Source organism: Cervus canadensis, chromosome 14 (assembly GCF_019320065.1).
Source record: "Cervus canadensis isolate Bull #8, Minnesota chromosome 14, ASM1932006v1, whole genome shotgun sequence".
Classification (NCBI taxonomy): domain Eukaryota; kingdom Metazoa; phylum Chordata; class Mammalia; order Artiodactyla; family Cervidae; genus Cervus; species Cervus canadensis.
Window position 1 is genome coordinate 3,573,166 of NC_057399.1, and position 25,437 is coordinate 3,598,602.

The 25,437-nt window shown below is 39.0% G+C and overlaps 1 protein-coding gene across 1 annotated transcript in view; it reads left to right on the forward strand.

The window, feature by feature from the left end:
- The window catches only part of MTMR9 (myotubularin related protein 9), a 63,162-nt gene that overhangs the window by 33,345 nt on the left and 4,380 nt on the right, over positions 1 to 25,437 (forward strand). The window contains exons 4-9 of the mRNA XM_043486741.1: positions 14,196 to 14,369; positions 16,057 to 16,274; positions 17,073 to 17,234; positions 18,003 to 18,144; positions 20,700 to 20,920; positions 22,684 to 22,835. Coding sequence (XP_043342676.1) covers positions 14,196 to 14,369; positions 16,057 to 16,274; positions 17,073 to 17,234; positions 18,003 to 18,144; positions 20,700 to 20,920; positions 22,684 to 22,835 — 1,069 coding nt within the window. The remainder of the gene's footprint in view (positions 1 to 14,195; positions 14,370 to 16,056; positions 16,275 to 17,072; positions 17,235 to 18,002; positions 18,145 to 20,699; positions 20,921 to 22,683; positions 22,836 to 25,437) is intronic.

Here is a 25,437-nt window from a genome sequence, read left to right on the forward strand (position 1 = left end):
GGGAAAGACAGAAAGAAAAATGTGTGTGACAGGGAATGAGTTGAGTTCAGTTTTGAAGATGGCAAATTTGATGGCAAATGTGCATCATTGAATATATGTAAGAGATAGTTTAGAGCTTGAGAGATCTGTGTTAAAAGTGAAAAATTGAGAGTCGTCAGTGTATACATTGTGTACGTTGTAAGAATCATAGGCAGAAGTTGAGATTACTGAGGGAAAACACCTAATGTCAGTAGGGGCCAAGGATTAACCATGTAAAGACGAGTGGAGGAAAAAGCCAAGGGAAGAGTAAGTTTCAAGTAGGAGGGGGGTCACCAGTGTGAAAGCTTCTTTTCATTGTTTACTGCCTCCTGAGCTAGAATACAAGCTGCTAGAATACAAACTTTAGGAAGCTGGGAACCATGTCATTCTTGTTCCCTACTGCATTCTTAGTACATGGTTTGCAAGCACTAGATATTTGTCAAGTCAATAAATACAGAAATGTGTGCATATATGCAGGACAGGACAAAGGTATGATAAGTCTTTCTATATATCACTGAAATCCTCCACCAGGTAGACATATATCACTTCATCAGTATTCCCTGAGGAAGGTTTTTTGATCATCTAAAAAGCTTTCTGAATAGTATTAGCCAGTCCCTACTTCTCTGTTATATCCAAAAGAGATATGTGGTATTGAGAAGACAGAGTACTCAAACTATCTCTCAAATTATTTACATTGCATCCCATATATTAATGTTGACTACTTGACTTTCTGGGACTTTGTTTCCATGTCTACAAAATCAAAGTGTTGGACAAATGATCTGTAAGAGTTCCTCCCCTTTTAACATACTTTTATTATAGGATATAATAAAATAGTATTTCAGATACTTTGCTGAAATACACATATACAGTATATATCTGTACTTCCCCAGTCTACCACTTTAGAAATTATATACAAAGAAAAGACGACGATAAGGTAATGGTTGAGTAGCCCCTATCTGACAAGATCTCCTGCAGATATCAGTGACAAACTGTGAATAAAATAGAGAAACTTGAAGCTCTGGTGAGTGAACAGAAAGCCGTGTGTTTTAGAGGGAGGGGAGGAGAAACGTAGAGGAAGTGAACGGCAGAGTAAATTTCCTTTTTCGGGGGCCTCGTCCTGAAGTCAGCACAGTTGATGGCGTTGATGGTGCCAGACAGCTAACATTCTAACGGAAAGCCCACTTTCTCTCTGGTGGGAGAAACCAGGGGAAGGGCTTGGGGAACCAGAGAGCCAGAAAGAGGGGAACCTTGACTCTGTATGTAATCCTGAATCTCTGGCTGACTCTTGAACCATTGCTTGGGGCAGACTGGGGGCAGTCAGAACTAAGACCTGAGTTGCCGTGCATCTCAGATGTTATGAAGTTTGTGGTTTGTCTGAACAAGCTAATTCCTTGTAAAACACTCTTCAAAGGTGTTTAATGGAATGCAGATTTTCTGCAACATAAAATTCACAGTGAATATAGGATATAATCCAAAGTTGAGTCAGGATATTATGACCCATTCTCAAGAAAAAGAGAGTATCAAAAAAAGAAAAGACAGTCAACTAGTGCCAGTCCCAAGATGCCTCAGATGTTGAAATGTTTGATCATTCATGGTCTTTAGAGCAGCTGTTTAAATTGCTTGATTTTCCATAAAGATATAAATATATTTCAAATGAGAGACAAGACAGGAAATCTTAACAGAGAAATAGAAATGCTAAAGAGTCAAATGAACCTCTCAGCATTTTTTGAAAATATATATCTGAAATAAAATATTCACTTGGTTAAATAGCAGAGAGGAGATGACAGGACAGAATCAGCGAAATTGAAGCTAGAGCAATAGAAATTATTTGGAGAAATAAAGGAGATGAGAAATTGTGGAAAAAAGAGCCTCAGAAACCTGTGGAACAAAATGGCTAGTATATGTGTAATGACAGATCCAGGAGAGAGTAGACAATAGGTAGGAAAATTATTTAAAGAAATCATGTTCAGAAGCTAAAAATTTGGTCAATTTTATAAGTTCAAAAAGTTCAGCAAGCCCCAAACAGGATGAGTATGAGAAAAATCATGCTAGGCACATCATAGTCAAATTGTCAAAGAGCAATTGTCAAATGAAGATCTTGAAAGTTGCCAGTTAAAATCAACACATTACATACAGAGATAATTCAGATGACCATAGACTATTCATCAGAATTTATGGAGACTAGATGATAAGACTTCTATATTTTAGATTTTATTTATTTTTAAAGAATTTATTTAGCTGTGTCAGGTCTTAGGTGTGGCACACGGGATCGTTACTGCATCATGTGCAGTCTTTCGCTGTGGTCCACGGGCTCTCCAGGTGTGGCGCATGGGCTCCAAAGCATGTGGGCTAAGAAGTTGCAGTGGTCCGGCTTACGTGCTCTGCAACTTCTTCCCTGACCAGGGATCAAACCCTTGACCCCTGTGTCATCACAAGGCAGATTCTTAACCACTGGACCACCAGGGAAGTCCCAACAAAACTTTTATTAAAAAGTGGTGAAAGGTAAAAAAACCTATCAACCCTGAATTCTGTATCTGGTGAAAATATCTCCCAAGGAAGAAGGTGAGACAACATTTTCAAATAAAAAGAAACTAAGAACTTGTCACTAAGAGACCTTCACTATAAGAAATACTAAAAGAAGTTACTCAGACTAAAGGGAAATAATACCAGAGGGAAACCTGAATATTCAAAATAATTGAGGAATATTAGAAATGGTATAATTAAATATAACAAGCTGTTTTTTCCTTTTAATGTCTTTAAAATATGTATGACTAAAACAAAAACTATAGCATTGCCTTTGTGGTGTTTATGGTGTGTGTAGACATGTTACACATGGAAACTATGTCATTAAAAATGGGTGTGGGGTGGCTGAATGGATACATAGACCTATACAGTTTCAGGGTTTTTACATATTATGTAACATGGGCTAATGTTTAAGTTAACAGTATATATTATAATCCCGAGCAGAGTTTCTCAAACTTGGCACTGTTGACCTTTGGGCTGTATAATTCTTTGTTGTGAGAAGCTGTCCTGTGCGTTGTAGGGTGTTTGGCAGTATCGCTGGTCTACCACTAGATGTCAGCAGTGGCCTTCCCCAACCCCCAATTGTCTTCACTCATTAACAAATGTTCCCTCAAGGCAAAATCACCCCTAGTTGAGAACCATCGTCCTTGTCACTTCAGTTCGGTAAAAGTCATCATAGAGTCAGTTCAGTTCATTGGCTCAGTCATGTCCAACTCTTTGCGATCCAACCATCTGATCCTCTGTCGTTCCCTTCTCCTCCTACCTTCAGTCTTTCCCCGCATCAGGGTCTTTTCCAATGAGTCAACTCTTCACATCAGTGGCCAAAGTATTGGAGTTTCAGCTTTGGCATCAGTCCTTCTGGTGAATATTCAGGGTTTATTTCCTTTAGGATTGACTGGTTGGATCTTCTTGCAGTCCAGTGAACTCTCAAGAATCTTCTCACAGTTCAAGAGCATCAATTCTGGTTCTCAGCTTTCTTTATGGTCCAACTCTTACATCCATACATGACTACTGGAAAAACCATAGCTTTGACTAGATGGACCTTTGTTGGCAAAGTAATGTCTCTGCTTTTAAATATGCTGTCTAGGTTGGTCATAGCTTTTCTTCCAAGGATCAAGCATCGTTTAATTTCATGGCTGCAATCACCATCTACAGTGATTTTAGAGTCCAAGAAAATAAAGTCTGTCACTCTTTCCATTGTTTCCCCACCTGTTTGCCATGAAGTGATGGGACTGGATGCCATGATCTTTGTGTTTTGAATGTTGAGTTTTTTAAGCCAGCTTTTTCACTCTCCTCTTTTCACTTTCATAAAGAGGCACTTTTGTTGTTCTTCGCTTTCTGCCATAAGGGTGGTGTCATCTGCATATCTGAGGTTATTGATATTTCACTCAGCAATCTTGATTCCAGCTTCTGCTTCATCCAGCGTGGCATTTTGCATGATGTATTCTGCATATAAGTTAAATAAACAGGGTGACAACATATAGCCTTGACGTACTCCTTTCCCAATTTGGAACCACTCTGTTGTTCCATGTCCAGTTCTAACTGTTGCTTCTTGACCTGTATACAGATTTCTCAGGAGGCAGGAAAGGTGGTCTGAGCAATCACTTAAAAATGTTAAGAAATATGATTTAAAGTTAATATATTAAAATGCAGTTCTAAAAAGTAATTTAAAAGAAAGTGGGAAAGAAGAAATAGCAAAAAAAAGGGGGGGGCAAACAAAATAAATGCTTGACTAAAATCCAGCAATATCAATATTTAGTATTACTGAGCTTAACACCCCAATTAAAACACAGAGATTATCAGAATGAATTAAAGGAAAAAAGCAAGGGAGTTCCCTGGCAGCCTAATTAAGATTCCAGGCTTTCACTGCTGAGGGCCTGGGTTCAATCCCTGGTCAGAGAACTGAGATTCTGCAAGCCGTTGACGCAGCTAAAAAAAGAAAAAGTAAGATCCAAATATATGCTGTGTACAGAGATGCGTTTTGTGTTCTTATTTTTAGCTTTTATTAGAGTGTAGGCTCCCGACAATGTTGTGTTAGTCTCTGCCGTACAGCGAAGGGCTTCAGCTGTTCTCGCACATGCATCCCCTTTTCTGGGCGGCCTTCCTGTTTACGTCACTGTGGAGCGCTGGGTAAGGCTCCCTGCATAGTGTCAGCAGCGTATATATGTCAATCCCAGTCCCCCAGTTCATCCTGCCCCCACTCTCCTCTTAGTGTCCAATGCCCCGGTTTCATTCCTTTTTATAGCTGGGTAATATTCCATTGTATACATGTACCACATTTTTTTTTTCAGCTTGTCCTATTTTTATTTGGAGGCTATATTCAGAAGGGCCTAACTAGATAACTTTTGCCATTAGTTATAAACTCTAGAGAGCCTTTTGTTATAAAGACAGCTCACATTTTCTTTTCTTTTTTAAGATGGTAGTTTTGTTTATTTGCATTCATTCTTTTTTTTTAACTTAAAAAGTTTTGTTAATTGGAGGATAATTGCTTTACAATATTGTGTTGGTTTCTGCTATACAACAACACAAATCAGGCATAAGTGTATATATCCATCCCCTCCCTCTTGAGCCCCTCTCCCCCCCCACCCCACCCCTTGAGGTGGTCACAGAGCGCCGGGCTTGGCTCCCTGTGTCAGCGGCAGCTTCCCATTAGCTGGTTTTGCACGTGGTGGTGTGTATATGTCAGTGCTGCTCTCTCAATTCATCCCACATTCTTCCTCCTCTGTGTTCACAAGACTGTCTGTGTTTCTGTTCCCGCCCTGCAGGTTAGGGCATCCGTGCCATTTTTCTGGATGCCGCGTGTATACATTAACATACTACAGTTGTTTTCTCTTTCCATATAACAGGCTCGAGGTTCATCCACCTTGTTTCAGCTGACACAAATTCATTCCTTTTAATGACTATTATTCCATTGTGTACACATATATATATGTACCACAACGTCTTTATCCACTCATCTATCAATGGACATCTAAGTGGCTGGTGACTGTAACTGTGTGCAGTGAACGTTGGGTACATGTGTCTTGAATTACAGTTTTCTCAGGGTTTATGCCCAGTAGTGGGATTCCTGGGTCATGTGGTAGTTTTACTCCTAGTTTTTAAAGGGATTTCCATACTGTTCTCTGTAGCGGTTGTATCAGTTTACATTCCCACTGATAGTGCCAGAGGGTTCCCTCTTCTCCACATCTCCTCCAGCATTTATAGTTTGTAGATTTTTTTTGATGATGGCCATTCTGACTGGTGCAAGGCTGATAACCTCATTGTAGTTTTGATTTGCATTTCTCTAATAATGAGCAATGTTGAGCATCTTTTCATGTTTGTTGACCATCTGTATGTCTTCTTTAGAGAAATGTTTGTTTAGATCTGCCTATTTTTTGATTGGGTTGTTTGTTTTTCTCATATTGAGCTGCATGTATATTTTAGAGATTAATGTTTGTTGGTTGCTTTGTTTGCGATTATTTTCTCCCATTCTGAGGGTTCTCTCTTTACATTGTTTATAGTTTCTTTTGCTGTGCAGAAGCTTTTAAATTTAATTAGGTCCCATATGCTTATTTTCGTTTATATTTCCTTTACTCTAGGGAGTGGGTCATATCACATCTTCTTTATCCATTCCTTTGTTGATGAACATTTAGGTTGCTTCCGTGTCCTGGCTGTTGTAAATAGTGCTTCAGTGAATATTGGGGCACATGTGTCTTTTTTTAACATTAGTTATTTTTGGCTGTGCTGGGTCTTGCTGCGTGTGGGCTTCCTCTAGGCGTGGTGAGTGGCAGCTGCTCTTCAGATGGAGTGTGTGGGTGTCTCGTTGCAGTGCTTCTCTTGCTGTGGCCCACAGGCTCCAGGGCACAGGGGCTTCAGTAGATGTAGCACGTGGGTTTAGTTGCCCTGTGGCATATGGAGTCTTCCCAGGCTAGGGGTCAAATCTGTGCCCCCTGCACTGGTAAGCAGATTCTCCACCACCGGACCACCAGGGAAATCCTACATGTTTCTTTTTGAATTATGGTTTTCTCTGGATAAGTACCAGAGAAAGAAGTAAGTGGGATTTCTGGGTCATATGGTAGTTTTTTTTAGTCTTTTAAGGAACCTTCATGTTGTTCTCCATAGCAGCTGTACCAGTTTTTATTTCCAGTGACAGTGCAAGAGGGTTTCCTTTTCTCCACGTCCTCATCATCATTTATAGATGATGGCCATTCTGATAGGTATGAGGTAATATCTCACTGTAGTTTGGATTTGTATTTCTCTGATAATTAGTGATGTTGAGTATCTCTTCATGTGTTGGTTGGCCATCTGTATGTCTTCTTTGGAGAAAGAGCTATTTAGGTCTTGTGCCATTTTTTGATTGGGTTGTTTTTTTTTTTATATTGAGCTGCATTTGCAAATATTTTCTCCTACTCTGAGGACTGTCTTTTCATCTTGCTTATGGTTTCCTTTTCTGTGCAAAAACTTCCAAGTTTCACTAGGTCCCATTTGTTTACTTTTGTTTTTATTTTCATTACCGTAAGAGATGAATCCAAAAAGATACTGCTGCAAATTATGTCAGAGAGTGTTGTGCCTGTATTTTCCTTTAAGAATTTTATAGTGTCTGGCCTTACATTAAGGTCTTTGATCCATTTTGAGTTTATTTTTGTGAATGGTACTAGATAGTGTTCTAATTTCATTCTTTTACATGTAGCTGTCCAATTTTTCCAGCACCACTTTTTGAAGAGTCTGTTTTTTCTCCATTGTATATTCTTGCCTCCTTTGTCATCAGTCAGGTGACCAGATGCACGTGGGTTTATCTCTGGGCTTTCTGTCCCTGGAGTTCCATTGGTTTATATTTCTGGTTTTGTGCCCAGACCATACCCTGTTGATGACTATAACTTTGTAGTATAGACTGATGTCAGGAAGCCCCATTCCTCCAGCTCCGTTTTTCTTTCTCAGGATTGCTTTGGCTATTCAGGGTCTTTTGTGTTTCCATACAAATTGTAAAAGTTTCTGTTCTAGTTCTGTGAAAAATGCCATTAGTAACTTGATAGGAATTGCAATGAATCTTTAGATAGTAGAGTCATTTTAAAAATATTGATTCTTTCAGTCTAAGAACATGGTATATATCTCTCTGTTTGTGTTATCTTTGATTTCTTTCATTAATATCTTATAGTTCTCTGCATATGGGTGTTTTGTCTCCTTGGGTAGGTTATTCCTGGGTATTTTATTCTTTTTGTTGCAATGTTAAATGGAATTATTTCCTTAATTTCTCTTTCTGATCTTTTATTGTTTCTGCTCTTTTATAGTGTATAGGAATGCAAGAGCTTTTTATGCATTAATTTTATATCCTGCAACTTTACTAAATTCATTGCTTAGCTCTAGTAGTTTTCTGGTGGCCTCTTTAGGATTTTATATGTATAGTGTCATGTCTTCTGCAAACAGTGACAGTTTGCTTGTTCTTTTCCAATTTTTATTCCTTTTATTTTTCTTCTCTGATTGCTGTGGCTAGGACTTTCCAAGACTATGTTGAAAAACAGTGGTGAGAGTGGACACACTTGTCTTGTTCCTGATCTTAGAGGAAATGCTTTCAGTTTTCATCGTTAAGAATAATATTTGTTGTGGGTTTGTCATATATGGCCTTTATTATGTTGACATAGGTCTCTCTATGCTCACTTTCTGAAGACTTTTTTTTTTTTTAATAATGGGTGTTGAATTTTGTTGAAAGACTTTTCTGCATCTGTTGGGATGATCATGTGGTTTTTATTCTTCTGTTTGTTAACATGGTGTAACGCATTGTTTGATTGGCATATATTGAAGAATCCTTGCATCCCTAGGATAAATCCCACTTAATCATGGTGTATAATCCTTTTAATGTGTTGTTGGGTTTGGTTTGCTAGTATTTTGTTGAAGATTTTTGCATCTGTGTTCATCAGTGATTTTGGCTTGTAATTTTCTCTTTTTTCTGGTTTTGGTATCAGGTGGCTCTGTAGAATGAATTTGGGAGTATTCTCCCTCTGCAGTTTTTTAGAAGAGATGCATTTATAATATAAAGAGACAGATTGAAAATATATGGGTGGAGAAAATTTGCCATGAAAATAATGAGTATAAAGAAGAAGTTGCTTTATTAATTTCAGATTAAAATGAAAAATTTCAAGACACAGAATATTATGAAATAAAGAGATCATTCCATAATGATAAAATTGATCAGGACAATATAATGATATATATTTTTATAGCCTAAACTGATGAAAATAAAGTAAGTTCTGTGGTCATAGTAGATTGTTTAAACTGCCGTCTCAGCAAGTAACAGAACAACTAGACTAAAACAAAACAACAAAATGGGTAGGAAGAGAATCTGAACAGCACTATCTGATATTCATTGAATACTACTCCCGACTTCTGCAGAATAAACAGTATGCAAGAGCACATGGTATTATCCGAGAGAGAGCATATGCGGGGCTGTTAAATAAATTTCAAAGGATTGAAACCACACAGAATATAATCTCTGAGCACAGAGGAATGATATTAGAGATCAGTTAGCACTGGGGGCTCAGATGGTAAAAGAATCTGCCTGCAGTGCAGGAGACCCGGGTTAGATCCTGGGTTGGGAAGATCTCTGGAGAAGGGAATGGCAACCCACTTCAGTATTCTTGCCTGGAGAATTCCGTGGACAGAGGAGCCTGGCGGGCTACAGTCCGTGGGGTCACAGAGTTGGAACTGAGAGACTAACACACAATGTATTGAGGAATACCTAGAGTATTTCTAGGTTAAAGGAAATACTTGTAAATAGCCTGTGAATCAGAATGGAAATTAGGAAATATTTTTAGCTGAATGATAATATTAGAATTTGTAGACTACAGCTAAAGCAGTGTTTAGAGAGACACGATGTTAAAGCACTTATGTAAAATAGGAAAAACGGTCTAATAAATTCACCAACTTAAGCTCCAGCTTAAGAAACTAGGGGAAAAAATGAGCAAAGTAACTTGAAAGAATGAAATAATAAAAAAATAAGAGCAGAAATCAATAAAATAACCAGAACTAGTAAGTTTAGCAAGATTGCTTGGTGTCAGTGTTCAGAAACCAATTAGTGACATGACTGAGCGGCTCAGCACCGCACAGCACCATCTTAAAGTGAATGGCGTACTTAGTGAGAAAGTTAGCAAAGGGCAGGGTCTGTACACTGAGAAACACGAAACAGTGCTGAGAGAAGTCAGAGGGCATCTAGATAAATGGAGATACATGTGCATGGATGGAAAGACAGTATGGTTAATAGTGGGCTGAGTTATGTAAGGGACCCAGCAGTAAATACATTAGGCTTTGTGGGGCATGAAGTCTTTGTTGCAGTTAACTCCACTCTTTTGTATCATGAAAACATAATACATCAGTGAATGAGTGGTGCTGTGTTCCAAAGGTATTTTATAGGAATGCCTGAATTATTGTGTTGCATCTTATTGTATTTCCTAGATATTGCATTTTGTTCACAGATTGCATGTTTGTGGCAATCCTATGTTGAGCAAGTCTTAAAGTGTCATTTTTTCCAACAGCTTTTGGTCACTTCATATCTCTCTTGCATTTTGGTAATTCTTAATATTTTGAATCCTTCACCAGCAGAGAGATTACGACTCACTAAAGGCTCAGATAATGGTTAGCATTTTTTAGCAATAAAATATTTAAAATTAAGATAAGTACATTTTAATTTTTACAAACTTAATAAACTATAGTATAGTTTAAACATAACTTATATAGGCATTGGGAAAGCAAAAAATGTTTGACTCGCTTGAGGGAACTATTTACTTCATTGCAATGGTCAGGAACCAAGCCTGCCCTGTCTCCAGGGTATGCCTGCATTTACAATACAAGCAGGGGACTGGATTCGGGTTGTGGAGTGTAGTTTGCTATCTCTCAGTAAGTGTAGTTTGCTAATTCTCTCCAAGCTGATTTATTGATTCAGCGCAACTTCCTATCAAAATTCCAGTAGGTGTCTTTGTGGAAATTGTCAAAATTATCCTGAAATTTTTATGGAACTGCAGAGTTACTAGAATAGCCACAACAGCTTTGGGGGAAGAAAAATCTTAACTATTTACAAAACTTACTATCAGGCTGCAGTAATCAAGAAAATGTGGTATATTGGCATAAGGATAGATATAGTGATACATGGAACAGAATAGAAGGTTTAAAAAAGAACTCTTGGATCTGTGATCAGTTTTTGCCGAAGGTGCTTAGACAACTCTCGAGATAAAGGATAGTTTTTTCAACTAATGGCATTGGAACAATTGGATGTAAAAAAGATAGATCTAAACCTTTATTTCACAAAAAATAACTAAAAATATAGACCAAAACATAAGAGCTAAAGGTGTAAAACTTCTTGAAGAAGGTACAGGAGAAAATCTTTATGACCCCTGACTAGGCAAAGATTTCTTAGGTATAACACTAAAAGTGAATGAAAGCAGGTTGGTGATTCCTAGTATCGGGTGTGGATGGAGAGGTATAGGCTGTAAAAATGTACTAGGAATTTTTGTGAAAGATGATTGAAATGTTTATTGTGATTGTGGTGGTGGTTTGTGGGTGGGTACAGCTGTCAAGAGTCATGAAATTGTGTACTCTAAATGAATCTAGTTTTTTTTTTCATATAAATAGTAAAATCTCAGTAAAGTTGATTTAAAAGAAGAGAAAAGAATAACTTGATGTAAAGGTTAAGTAGCTGATTAGGGATAACTAAAAATGAGAATCTAGTGATTTGGAATATAGATACTCAAACAGGACAGAGAAAGAAGGAAGATGGAAAAAATGATAGAGAGGTGAGATGCATGCATGGTTGGTAAAGGGAGAAGGTTTAATATTTAGTAAATGGAAATTGAAGAAGATAATAGAGAAGTTGTTAAGAAAGGCAATATTGAAATAGATGATAGTGGAGACTACCATCTTCAACATCAGAAAGTCACAAAGCCTTAGATTAAGGTATCCCAGCAAACACCACATGGGATAATGAAAAGGAAATCTTAAGACATATTGAGTTCTGCTATTGAACAGTAAGGCAAAGAGATATCACAAAATTAACCAAAGAGAAAAGACAAATTACATATATGGTAAATCAAAATTAGAAGAGAAAAAACAGTTTGACTAAATTAAGCATCTGTTCATGATAAAAGCTCTTAGCAGATTTGAATTTGAAGGGAATTTATTTAATCTAATAAAGGGTAACTACAAAAGTAAAAACATACAAAAAGCAAATCTTTCATTATTCCCTCTAAGTTCTAGAGTGAGACAGAGATTTGCCCACCATCACTATGCCTAGCTGAGGAAGTCAAGAAGGTAAAATAAAAGGTATACGCATTGAAATGAAAGAAACAAAACTGCTATTAGTTGTTGATTATATGTTTCTGTACATAGGAAACCTGAAAGAATCTTGAGATTGTATGCATTTCTCTACACCATACACAAATTTGAAGACATGCAACTAAAATGCATTAAAAATATTAGGTTCCTAGGAAAAGATATGCAAGATGTTTATTGAGAGAATTTTATAACTTTATTGAAAAAAATTAAGAAAGATTTAAAAGTGGAGGGATACTATGCCCATAGACAAGGAAATTAGATATTATAAAGATGTCATTGTTTCTAAATCAGTCTATATAGTCAGTGCCATCGTATTAAAACCCCAGTGGGATTTTACATGGAATTTGATAAAAAGTTACATTAAAGGGGCAAAGGGTCAAGGGAAACCAAGATTCTCTTGAAGAACAAGGAGGGAAGAGGATATAGGAGACTTGGCCTACTAAAGGCCAAGCTTATTCTAAAAGCCAGAGACTCACTGCGGCTAGACCTGTGGGACAGAATGCAGACCCCCAACGTGTGTGGAAACCTAATAGAATATTTGACGCAAGTGGTATTGCAGGTCAGTGAAGAACCATAGCCTTCTCTAGAGTAGGAAACCAGTAAGTAATCTCTAATAGTAAAAAACACTCAAAATTAATAAAAATCTAAGAGTTGAAAACGGTTACTCTGGGGAAGGAGACTTAGATGATAGATTAGCAGAATATTTTCTTAGTATTAAGCTGTATTGCTTTAAGAATGATGTTAACAGTCTTTCCTCATTTTTTCTCCTTTTTTAAATAACAGAAATGAGCAAGGGATTTGATGGAGATAGTGGCATTATTCTCTTCTGGTTAAGTATTATCTGGAGTTGCAGTCTTCTGTTGCTATACTTTAAGAGTACCATTAACAAAGTAAATGATACCCAGACCAGAGTGAATGAGAATAATTAATAAATTTAATTTGGATAATAGAAAACTAAAGGAGAATCAGCTGTCTTTCATATATTCCATAGGCTGCTATGTGAAATAGGGAACTTGTACTGAAATCATGGTTAAAAAAAAAATAGAGGAAGTTACTGAGCAATAAATTTTCCTCAATATGAGGAAGAACTTTCTAGAAACTAGGGATACATCTTTTTTAAAAAAAAAAAATTGAATCTTTTAGAAAGTATCTTTTAAATTAATAATGTGCATAAGTTTGAACAGTGAAAAAATTTAATTAAAAATGATACTGCATCTTCTAAAAGGTTTTTTCAAATACATTTACAGTATATCAAGGGGCTTCCTCAGTGACTCAGTGGTAAAGAATCCATCTGCAGTGCAGGGGACATAGAAGACTCAAGTTCAATCCCAGGGTTGGAAGGATCCCCTGGAGTAGGAAGCACCCACTCTTGACAGGTTCCTCCGTTCCATGGACAGAGAGGGCCTTGGCAGGCAGAAGCCCACAGGGCTGCAGAGAGCCAGACACAGCTGAGCAGGACCAGGAGCACAGTATATTAAACACGCTTTGGCTCATCGTCCTGGTGCTACAGCCCGTGGCCAGTATGTTAGGCCAGCTCTGACGTACAGGAAAATATCAAAATTTTCATGCACAAAAGCTTTTTACAGTCTTTAAGGGGTTTTCATTTTTCATGTTAGAAATAAGTTGTCATTTGATAGTTTTATATTGTGTACTTTTGATCCTTAGCTTGCTGAGTTTGAAATTATTTCACTGACTCATAAGTATAATCTTTCTTAGTATTAAGCTGTTATTGCTTGAAGAATGATGTTAACAGTCTTTCCTCATTTTTTCTCCTTTGTTAAACAGCGGAAATGAGCAAGGGATTTGATGTAGATAGTAGCACTATTCTGTTCTGGGTAAGCATTATCTGGAGTTGTTGCTTTAGTTACTGTAGTTCCTGTTGCTATACTCTAAGGGTACCATTGGTACCCAGACAAGAATGAATGAGATGATGTTCATGAATATAATTAATATATTTAATTTGGATAATAGAAAACTAAAGGAGAATCAGCTATCTTTCATACATTCCATTGGCTGCCTTGTGAAGTAGGGAACTTGTACTGAAATCATGGTTAAAAAAAAATCGAAGTTACAGAACAATAAATGTTACTCAACATGAGGAAGAACTTTTTAGGAGCTAGTGATGGAAGAACTTTTTGGGAGCTAGTGATACCTAGCACTGTAAGAAGCTGGCTCTGAAGAATGAAGCTTGGCTTTCTGAAAGTATTTAAGGAAGGGCTAGGTGTCCTCCTATTAAACTGTGAGATGGTGTCTTCATTGTATGAAAATGAATCTCTAAGCTCCTTTAATAAAAGTTTTTAGATTACTTTGTGAGATTGAGATACCTGCTTAGCTTGAAAGTATTTTGTGTCTTTCAGATCAGTGAATGGAGGCTAAGCTATGTCAATCAGGAATTTGCTGTGTGCCCCTCTTACCCACCAGCTGTCACAGTGCCCAAAGCCATCGACGATGATGCCCTTCGGAAGGTAGCCACATTTCGCCATGGAGGCCGCTTCCCAGTTCTCAGTTACTATCATAAAAAGAATGGAATGGTAAGTGAACACTGCTCCATGGTCGACTGGAAGATTTGGTTTGAGATTCTTAGAACTGTTCACCTTTTCTGTGTACCTGTTCATTGAAATGATTAGTCTCTCCTGCCAGGAATTTTACTTTTGTTTAAACTTTCGGGAATCCGGAGTAGAATGTTTTCTGTGATCAGGATGAGACTGAATTCTTTCCATAATGCTGCTTAGCCTTAGAAAGGCCCAGGCAGGTTTATCTTCAGGACTCAGGACACAGGGAACCAATGTTATCTGATACTGAAAATGACACTCCTTGGTAGAAAATAAATTTCTCTGACTGGAATGATGGTATGACACGTTTGTTCCACACCCCCGGCTGTGCCTTGCTGCCCGTGGGGTCTCCGTTCTCCCAACCTGGGATTGAGTCTGCATCCTGTGCAGTGGACGCTCAAGAGTCCTAGCCACTGGACTGCCGGGGAGTCCCTGTGACACTTTAGTTATTCTCAGCAGCTTTCCCTGGGTGAGGTAAATTGAGCAGACATTTTTATTTTCAAAAGGGAGACGAGTGACACATATCATTAGTCATAACTTTAGTAAAAACAGGAGTCAGGCATTGAATAGGCAGGTGTTCATTGTGTATTCACTTCCTAAATATTTTCTAAATTTATTTTTCTCCTCATGTTTTCTCTCAGTCAGTAAACTCTGCTTCTCATTTTGCATCCAGTAGTAAATTAGTGAATAAGTTGTAGCTATTTTCCCTTTTCCCCTGAATTGTAGATATTTAGGATAAAGAGATTTTTAAAAATTAGGTCACCTACCTTGCTTACCGAGAAGTATTTCTCTTCACTAGGGTTCACCATAAAGCATTTTAACAACTCATACAAAATATATTATTGTTCAATTACATGGTAAGTACAGTCTGAGAGTTCGCCATTCTGGATGACCTTCCTTGATTATGTTAAATTTCAAAGTAGTTAAGATAACAGTATATATTATGGGATGAGATTAAAATAATTCCAGACCATTCACCAGGGAAGAGATCAGTATAATAGATGTTGCTTTCTTGAGAAAAGTATCAAATAAGTAAGATCTAACAGAAAAACCCAAAGGAACTTTCTGACCAACCCAGTATATAGTTGTTGGTCTTTGAAGATGAGTGGTTAAGTCCTGGAATATTGAAAGAGAGCCACTGGAGAATAAAGAATAGATAATAAGTAGCTTTCAAGACATTGAAAATGATTCCCAAAGCAAGAATAATAGTGTATAACCTTTTTAATTTTACCACTGGTTCCTTTTCTCTTTATAATTCTTGATAAAATCTGCCAACCCCAAGTTTACGTAGCTGAAGCAAAAGTTTCCTGGTGTCTAGGCCATTATTATTGTCTCAATTGCAGGCCTGGATCTACTGGATGATTAATTCACTGATTAAATGAACTATAATATTTGATCTTAAAGAGAAACTATATTATGTGAAAGTATTTTGAGACAATGGGAAGAAAAATCATGTAAGAATGCCAAGTCTTATTTTTGTTTTACTCTTTTTAAACTGTTGTTAAATACATAGAAATATTTCTTTGTTTCAGGATCGGATCGAATTCATCTCTGAAATGACACACAATTGTTTTTTGAGACATTCTTAATCTAGCTTAATTCATTTCTGTTTTCTGAAACTTTCAAAGCAGCTACTACTAAATTTTAGACTCTGTTGTCCTTGTAGGTTATTATGCGAAGTGGTCAGCCACTCACTGGCACAAATGGGAGACGGTGCAAAGAAGATGAGAAACTGATAAATGCTACCCTCAGGGCAGGAAAGCGTGGCTACATCATTGATACTCGACCTCTAAATGTAGCTCAGCAGGCTAGAGCCAAAGGAGGCGGCTTTGAGCAAGAAGCTCATTATCCCCAGTGGAGGCGGATTCACAAGTCCATTGAGAGGTAAAAGATTCAGGAGACAGTAATGGACTCTTATTTGAAGCTAATTAGAGTGGGTGAGCCCTCAGCTGTTGGAAGATCACAGGTTTTCAAAGGAACCTTCATATTAGTTAGAGTCAAAAATTGGCTGGGTATCTCATGTTTTGTAAGATAAGCAGAAAACTCATGGTAGATGCTCACAAATGAGTTTTAATCAAATAGCATTTTTTTCTCTCTTAGCTCTGAAATTTCATCACCATGAGATCTCCTTTGCTTAGATCAGCGGTCACCAAACTTACTGAAAAGAGATGCTACAGACAACTACATTTTCTTAAGTCAAAAATACTTGGACATTTAATTTCCCCCATACCCACTTAACTTCCACACTTTGTTCCCTCCACCTGTATCATCTCATTTATGCTTGCAGTTAATGGTTTTTAATTGCTTCTGGGAGGGTGAGGGGGTGGGAGTTGGAAGTAATGATATAGTGTGGTCTGAGCTGGCCTTGGGTTCTCTGCTGACAGTATAGGTGTCCAGAGTGAGCCTGTGGGAGTAGGGTGCAGACATCAGGGGCACTGTCTGTAACTGGTCACAAAGTACAGGACCCTGACCCTCTCCCCAGTCAGAGAATTTTAAATATTAGTTTTACAATCCTTAACCCTATAAGTTATTACATAGCAAGGTAAATGTTTTTAGAGTATTTTGAGCTGGTCTTCCTCTTGGATATATTCGAGGCTGAGTATTTTATTTGGTTTCTTCCATCATTGTTCTATCTTCTGTTACCTTTTTTTCTTCTTACTTACTTTTGCTTATCTCTCAAAGGTATCACATTCTTCAGGATAGCTTAATCAGACTCGTGGAAGCTTGTAATGACCAAACACAGAACATGGACCGATGGCTCAGTAAATTGGAGGCCTCCAACTGGCTGACGCACATCAAAGAGGTTCTGACAGCTGCCTGTCTGGCTGCGCAGTGTCTCGACAGGTGAGTGAGTGTCAGGGTTCTGGAGTGGGGAGCTCCTGCCAGCTAGACTTGCTTCCTTCCAGACCTGTGCTTACGTATTGGGTTACCATTTGTGTCTGTTCTGTACGTTGTCATCGTCTAGTCGCTAAAGTCACGTCCAATCCTTTGCAACCCCATGGACTGTAGCATGCCAGAGTCCTCTGTCCGTGGGATTTCCCAGGCAAGAATATTGGGGTGGGTCGCCATTCCCTTCTCCAGGAATCTTCCCGACCCAAGGATCAAACCTGCATCTCCTTCCTTGGCAGGCAGATTCTTTACCACCGAACCACCCGGGAAGCCCATCTTATGGTCACATTATTTTATAAGATAGTCAGTGCCATTCAGCATCTGTGAAGTGTATGTGAAGAGGCTGGCATTTAATTGTTAATGTCGTTAAATTAATGTGAACCATGTACATACACATGTCATCCATGACACAGATTTTTTAAGTACTAAACGACCTATTTTTTTCTATACAAATCCTTAAGTTGTGAATCTAACAATTTCTATTTTCTTAAACTGAAAAATAATGAGAAGAAGTCTCAGAGAGTTCTTGTCCTACGAGATCTGGGACTTCCCATACTTCTGTGTTTTCCCCAAGGGAAGCTCTTCATGTACTTTCTTTAGATCTGATGCCAGACAGAATGGAATGCAAAGGCTTTCAACTGTTACCCTCAAGAAATGTTTGTTATTCACAGTCAGTTGACAGTGTTGGGATTGTCCCATTTGTTCTCTGGATTTTCCTTACAGGGAAGGAGCATCCATACTGATCCATGGAACAGAAGGAACTGATTCCACACTCCAGGTTACCTCCCTGGCCCAGATCATCTTGGAACCAAGAAGCAGGACCATCCGTGGCTTTGAGGCCTTAATAGAAAGAGAGTGGCTGCAGGTGAGAAAAGCTAACTGCTCATAATTGGTGTTTGATCCTGGTTTGTGGGAATGGATATATGAAATTTTGATTGATTCAGATGTTTACTTTTCTGGGGGACAGTTCATCTATCTTCCTCTTAGTAAATGTCTGCAGTCTTTACTGCCTCTCCATTTTTGTCTCCCTCTTTGCTTGTCTTGTTTATTTGGCACTTTATTCCCCTAACAAACGCTCGTTAGTTGGCTGTTGTTACCTACAGGGAAACACAGAGTGTAAAGCACGGTCTTGTCTCACAGAGCTTAGTCTTGTTAGAGGTAAAAGACACAAACAAGCATGTGAGGAGGAGTGGGGACTTCTAAGTAGGAAGCACATGCTTCAGCGCTTTGTCTTCTCACCTGGCTCCATCCTGACTTCTTCCCCAGCCAGGCTGAAGTCCTTCTCATCCTGTAATATCCAGCGCAGTGTCGCTTTCATGAAGTCTTTGGGACCTTAACTTCCTCCACAGATAAAATTGATCTCATTTTTGTCACACTTTGTTTCCCGAACTAGACCCAAATATAGTGACTTCTTTGAGTTCAGAGACCCTTGCCAAGTTCAGCTGTTTACTCCTTGGACATAGCACAGTGCTGGCTTATGAAATGCTGAAGGGCAGCTAAGATAAAGGTCTCATAAAATAGATGGAAATCCTCCAAGCTAGAGATTAATTCAAATGTTTGTGCACGGTGTCACTTAGTATATAATTGTGATTGAAAGCAAATGTTTAGATATAACTTGAAAGTAGAATTCTCTCTCTTCTAGCCCTTCCAGTTAGAATTCTTATTTATTATGTGTTAATGCTGTTATGTTTACCACATCTACCCACTCTGACAGTGGTCCTTTATCTCTCAGTCGGACTATCCTAAGTATTTGGTGATCTTATGCAGCTACATTCCTTGTGAGCATAGCAAACAAATGTGTATGATTTGTGTGTGTGCTCAGCCGTGTCCGACTTTGTGATCCCATGGACTGTAGCCCACTTGCCAGGCTTCTCTATCTACAGGATTTCCCAGGAAAGAATATTGGAGTGGGTTGCCCATTAAAGATCCAAAGATAAAACAAGTGTGTGAAATACCTAGAAGGATGTGATTGTGGGGATAACGTCAGTACTCAGGTTCTGGGTAGGCCGGAGAGTCAAATGATTTGAAAATTTCCTTTGGTCAGTAGATGGCAGACTCTTCAGTTCTTTTGGTGAGGAGAAGGAAACTAAGGAGAGCTTTGTCTCTAATATAAAAGTATTCCTACAGATGTCTTCATGACAGTAACTCCTTTTCATATGTTCAGTTCAGTTCAGTTGCTCAGTTGTGTCCGACTCTTTGCGACCCCATGGACTGCAGCACACTAGGCCTCCCTGTCCATTGCCAACTGCGGAGTTTACTCAAACTCATGTCCATTGAGTCGGTGATGCCATCCAACCATCTCATCCTCTGTCGTCCCCTTCTCCACCTGCCTTCAATCTTTCCCAGCATCAGGGTCTTTTCAAATGAGTCAGTTCTTTGCATCAGGGGACCAAATTATTGGAGTTTCACCTTCAACATCAGTTCTTTCAATGAATATTCAGGACTGATTTCCTTTAGGATGGACTGGTTGGATCTCCTTGCTGCCCAAGGGACTCTCAAGAGTCTTCTCCAACACCATGGTTCAAAAGCATCAATTCTTCGATATACATGACTACTGAGAAAACCATAGCTTTGACTAGATGAACCTTTGTTGGCAAAGTATTGTCTCTGCTTTTTGTCAAGCTGTCTAGGTTGGTTATAACTTTTCTTCCAAGGAGCAAGCATCTTTTAATTTCATGGCTGCAGTTACCATCTGCAGTAATTTTGGAGCCCCCCAAAATAAAGTATGTCACAGTTTCCACTGTTTCCCCATCTATTTGCCATGAAGTGATGGGACCAGATGCCATGCTCTTAGTTTTCTGAAGCCTTATTAATATCAGGAGTGACCTGATGAAATCTGTCTATGAGAACCCCATATTCATCTCCATGTAGTGGTGAGGCTAATGGAGCTTACTCCCGGCTACAGCACTCTGGCTGGATAGAAGGGGACAGCTGACCTTTGTTTTGTACCTGCAGAACTTAAAAAACGTTCTTTCAATTTGCTCCAGATTTTTACAACCTAGTAAGATTTATATTATGTTTATTATTACTGGACTTCCCTGGTGGTACGGATGGTAAAGCGTCTGCCTACAATGCGGGAGACCCAGGTTTGATCCCTGGGTCGGGAAGACCCCCTGGAGAAGGAAATGATATTCCAAGAACAACCACAGATCTTAGGGCTAACTGTGTAGCCTTGTTAAGTTCTGGGATGGCCAATAAGTTCGAGTTTTTCCAAACTTTTTGGTCAGCCCGATATTTGGAAATCTTGTCTTTTTCCTTAATTGAAGATTGTCTTAAACTAAGAAGACACTAAAGATCAGTCACCCAAATTATATGATGTTCTATGTAGTAGTTTTGTTGCAACTGTGTGAAATTGTTAATAACGTGCCATAATGTGGTCTCACCAGGATGTGACTGCCGCGTTTCCACCTTTTCTCTTAGGCTGGTCACCCGTTCCAGCAGCGCTGCGCACAGTCAGCCTACTGCAATAGCAAGCAGAAGTGGGAGTCACCCGTGTTTCTTCTCTTCTTGGACTGTGTGTGGCAGATACTTCGTCAGTTCCCTTGTTCTTTTGAATTTAATGAGAATTTCCTCATCATGCTCTTTGAGCATGCTTACGCCTCACAGTTTGGAACATTTCTGGGCAACAATGAAAGTGAAAGGTGGGTACATTGCTCATGTGGGGGCCATTTTCAGTTGTTTTGGTTATTTCCTAAAAGAGACGAGGATTTGCTTCTATGTTAACGTTATCAATATTTAAAAGATGTTGGTGGTTACCATTAGTATTACTGAGAGTCCTGTATGAGTCCAGTCCAGATGCTACATGTTTATTATGAGCCTGTCACATGCTAGATGAGAGCATATCCTAGATTTTGTTCTGTTAGATTAAAATGAGTCCATATACTGATTAAAAAGCTTTGAGTAAATTAAGCAACCATTAAAATGTTACTTTCCCTTTATAAGAACAGTACCTGACACCTGTAAGAAGCTTAAACGTATAATCTAATTCTACCTTCCGTGCAGTTTTACAGAGTAGAAAGGTAATATCCAGAGAAGTTAACGATTGTCCAGGGACACCCAGCCAGTTGGTCACCGGGCCTTCCTGTTGCTGTTCTCAGTTGTGTCTCTTGCACCAAGAAACTGTCCTCAGGCCCAGAGAGCCAGTCTCACTTCCTCACCCAGAAGCCATCAAGTGTATAGGTTTGATTAGAAGATTCATATCAGAATGATCATTAAAAGATGCTTAACTGGTCATCTTCTCATTTGGGTACAATCCAAGGGCTTCCTCTGGGTGAGAGACAGGATTTGTCTCTTGACTGGTAGCTGGCATCGTGTAGTTGAATAATAAATGTAAACAATTAACAGTCTTCACAAAGGAATGGAATCACTGAATCTTTACCAGTTGAAAATTCAAGCAATACGTTTTTCTTTTTTTTTAACTTTAAAGCTGAGTTGGCAAATATTTCAACATTAGATTTTCTTATAGATTCTTGTAGGGAAAAATTTAGAACTATTTGCTCTAGAAAATTCTGTCACCATAGTTTTCTCATTGTGTTTTGGCTGTAGTTAACTGCAGCCACAGGATTCACATAATCAGTTTGACTAATTGGCGTGTTTATATTTTATACTGCTCTGTATCCCAAGGGTACTTGCTGAGTGTTTTCTTTGATGATAGTATGGAGTTGAGATAGGATTAACTTGTTCAAGTTGAAATGTCTTACTGTACTGCTTGTCACACCACAGGCCAATAAATTGAGACAAGTTGTCAGGGCAAAGAATAGCAACTTTATTAGGAAAGCCAACAGATCAGGAAGATGGTGTATTAGTGTCCCGAAGAAGTGTCTTGCCTGGGTTTGGATGCTAGGTACTTTTATAAAACAAAGAAGGGGAGGAGCTAAGGAGGTAAAGTTAAAAAAAGTAAGTTGTTTGAAATGTTTCCTGGTTCCAGCCAGATTTGGGAGAGGATGTGTTAACTTCTTTCCTGCAGCCATTCATTGGTGGGCCTGGTAAGGATGTTTCCTGTGAGCAAAACAAATATATTTTAGCTTAGCATTCAGACATGGAGGCAGGGTTCCCAGAGATGGACCATTATGTATACCGCAAGCTATAAGCAGCATCCTTTTAGTGATAAAACTTATAGCAAAAGGACTAGAATACAAAAATTAAAGAAACAGATCCAATATGGAATCAGATTTATTTACTTGTTATAGGTCTGCTGAAATTTTCTGTTTCTTCAATTTAGGTAATTGTTGACAGTTAAAAATGCTGACAAATATTTCAGTTTGACAACATTTTGTTCCTCTGGTAAAAATCTTGTGTTCTGCCTTCCAATGTACAGAGAAAAGAAATGGTCCTGTTAGAAGGAGCATTTAATAGTGGTTGTCATACATTAATTGGTTTAACTGCAGTTTTCTTTCTTGATCAGATGTAAGTTGAAGCTGCAGCAGAAAACGATGTCTCTGTGGTCCTGGGTCAACCGGCCCAGTGAACTGAGTAAGTTCACCAACCCTCTCTTTGAAGCCAACAATCTTGTCATCTGGCCTTCTGTTGCTCCACAGAGTCTTCAGCTGTGGGAGGGTAAGTCATGCATCCTTTGCAAACCCTTTGTTGATAGTCTAGGATGTTCTCTTGACTGCCTGTGGGTACACGAGTACATGGATACTGCTGTTTATATCAGATATTTTCTCAAGGTAAGAAGGTACATTACTTCTTTTTATTGTGATAAAAACACAAAATTTACCAAGGTAATACTTAGTTGCACACAGAGATGGTCAAGTGTATCACGTTGTTGTGAAACAGGTCTCCAGAACTTTTCTTCGTGGAACTTGACGACTCAGCGCCCACTGAGCAGCAGCTTCTCAGAGTCCCCGTCCAGCCCCGGCAGCCACCACTCTGCTTACTGCTGCTCACCTGAGTGGAACCGTACAGTACTTGTCCTTTTGTGACTGCGTGATTTCACTGAACGTAATTATTGTGCTCAAGGCTTATCCATGTAGTAGCGTGTGATGGGATTTCCTTTTTAAGGCTGAGCAGTTTTGCATTGTGTGTATACATTTTGCTTATTCATTCATCTGTCAGAGGACACCTGGGCTGCCTCTACCTTTTGGCACACAGACATGCAAATATCTCTTCAGGATCCTGCTTTTGATGCTGGAATTGCTGAATCGTAATTCTATGTTCAGTGTTTTGAAGGACAGCCCTACTGTTTTCCATAACAGTCGTACCATTTTACAACCCATCAGCAGTGGACAAGGGTTACAGTTTCTTCACATCTTCATCAATACTTATTTCCGGTTTTTCCCCCGTCTTTGATAGGTCATCCTAATGGGAGTAAGGGAAAGTACATTACTTTTTCTGTAAGAAAGTGATAGATAGTTGGGACAGGAATAAATTATAAGCTCTTAGGAGATGGTTTCTATTCCCTTTATCAGCTAGTCTTTAGGATAGAGTCTTCTGTTAAATGCTGTCGAAGGGTTAATGAGCTAGTCCATTTTAGTAAGCTTCCATAAAATGTACATAATGTCATCATCAAGGCAGTAATGCAGATGTCTTGTTTAAGTGGAACAATAATAATCCAGACGTGATTTTCATATCTGAAGAAGAGTTTATACCTGCATTGGTTTCAGATTCTGAAGCTTATCTCCTTAAATACTCAGTGCAGTCAGTTCAGTCACTCAGTAGTGTCTTAACTCTTTGCAACCCCATGGACTGCAGCAGGCCAGGCTTCCCTGTCCATCACCACCTCCTGGAGCTTGCTCAAACTCAGTCCATTGAGTCGGTGATGCCATCCAGCCACCTCATCCTCTGTTGGCCCTTCTCCTCCTGCCTTCAGTCTTTCGCAGCATCAGGGTCTTTTCCAATGAGTCAGTTCTTCACATACCTTAAATACTGAAGCTTGTTTTTTAAAAATTACAAAAAACTTATCTAAAATATATTATCTTTTCATTACACAAAGGGTATAACATACCATTTAATTTCTTTTTAATCAATTTGAAGGTGGTAAGTACATTTTTAGCCATCTTTATGTTAAACAAGGGCACGCCCACAGGAAAGGCAGCTGTCTGGTAAACTGAGGTGCCATCCACATCCCTTATTTTACTGTGTTCTCCTGTGTGCGACTCAGGGGCACGTCTGTTGTGGAAACTGCCTGCCCACTGTATGTGTGAGGGGGTCTCAGGTTGCTTTCCTTTCTGGGTTTGACACGGAGCCTACTTCCGTCACTCCTCTGGCTGTCAGCTCTCGTGGCTTGTTCTGCATGGGATATCTGTCATTAGCTGCCTCCTCCCCCCTCAGCGTGCGCTTCTAATCTTATCGGTCGAGGTGTGCCGTGTTTAGCACTGTGGGAAGGTGGCCCTGACCTTAGAGTCTCCCGGGGCTCTGAGCCTCGGCTCAGTTTTCTCCTCCTTGTGTAGTCAGTCACAGGTGCAGGAGAGATAACAGCTGCACTTCTTGTTAGGAATCTGGGACAGTTTACCTAAAAGCCACTGTCATGTTTAATTACAGAAACGAGAGGCTAGCTGTTTGGGAGGCAAGGCAAACTTGAGAGCCAGAGGCTCCTGACGGACAGTTTAACTGGTTTTTACAAAACCTCATTCAAAGTTCAGGGATTAAGTGATGGAAGGAAATTTTTTTATGTGGATGCGTTCCTGCTACTCCATCAAGGACAAGATTTCCCTCCTTGTTCGATCCTTGGGTCGGGAAGATCCCCTGGAGAAGGAAATGGCAACCCACTCCAGTATGCTTGCCTGGATAATCCTATGCATGGAGGAACCTGGTGGGATATAGTCCATGGGGTTGCAAAAAGCCGGACACGACTGAGCAACTTCACTTTCACCACTTAGAACTGGATGAAATTGTAAGTTGGATAAAAATTTTCTCATGGTAAGTATATGGATTGTAGAACGACACCATTGTGGCCTTAAAATGTCTCTTTGCTGTTTATATCTACACCGAAGTTAACCATTAAAAGTAAGTAATTCCTGTATTGAAGAACAGGATTTTAAAAATACACTCAATAAAAAAATCAACAAGGTCGGTCTTTAGTCTGTGTTTCTATCTTCCTTCTTTGATAAGAATGTAAGTAGTATTCGGACACATACAGAAGGACTGTCTAGGGTGCATGGCAGTTTGGTTTATGGAAAGTGTTCTAATAACTCATAAAATCTTTGTGAACTTACCA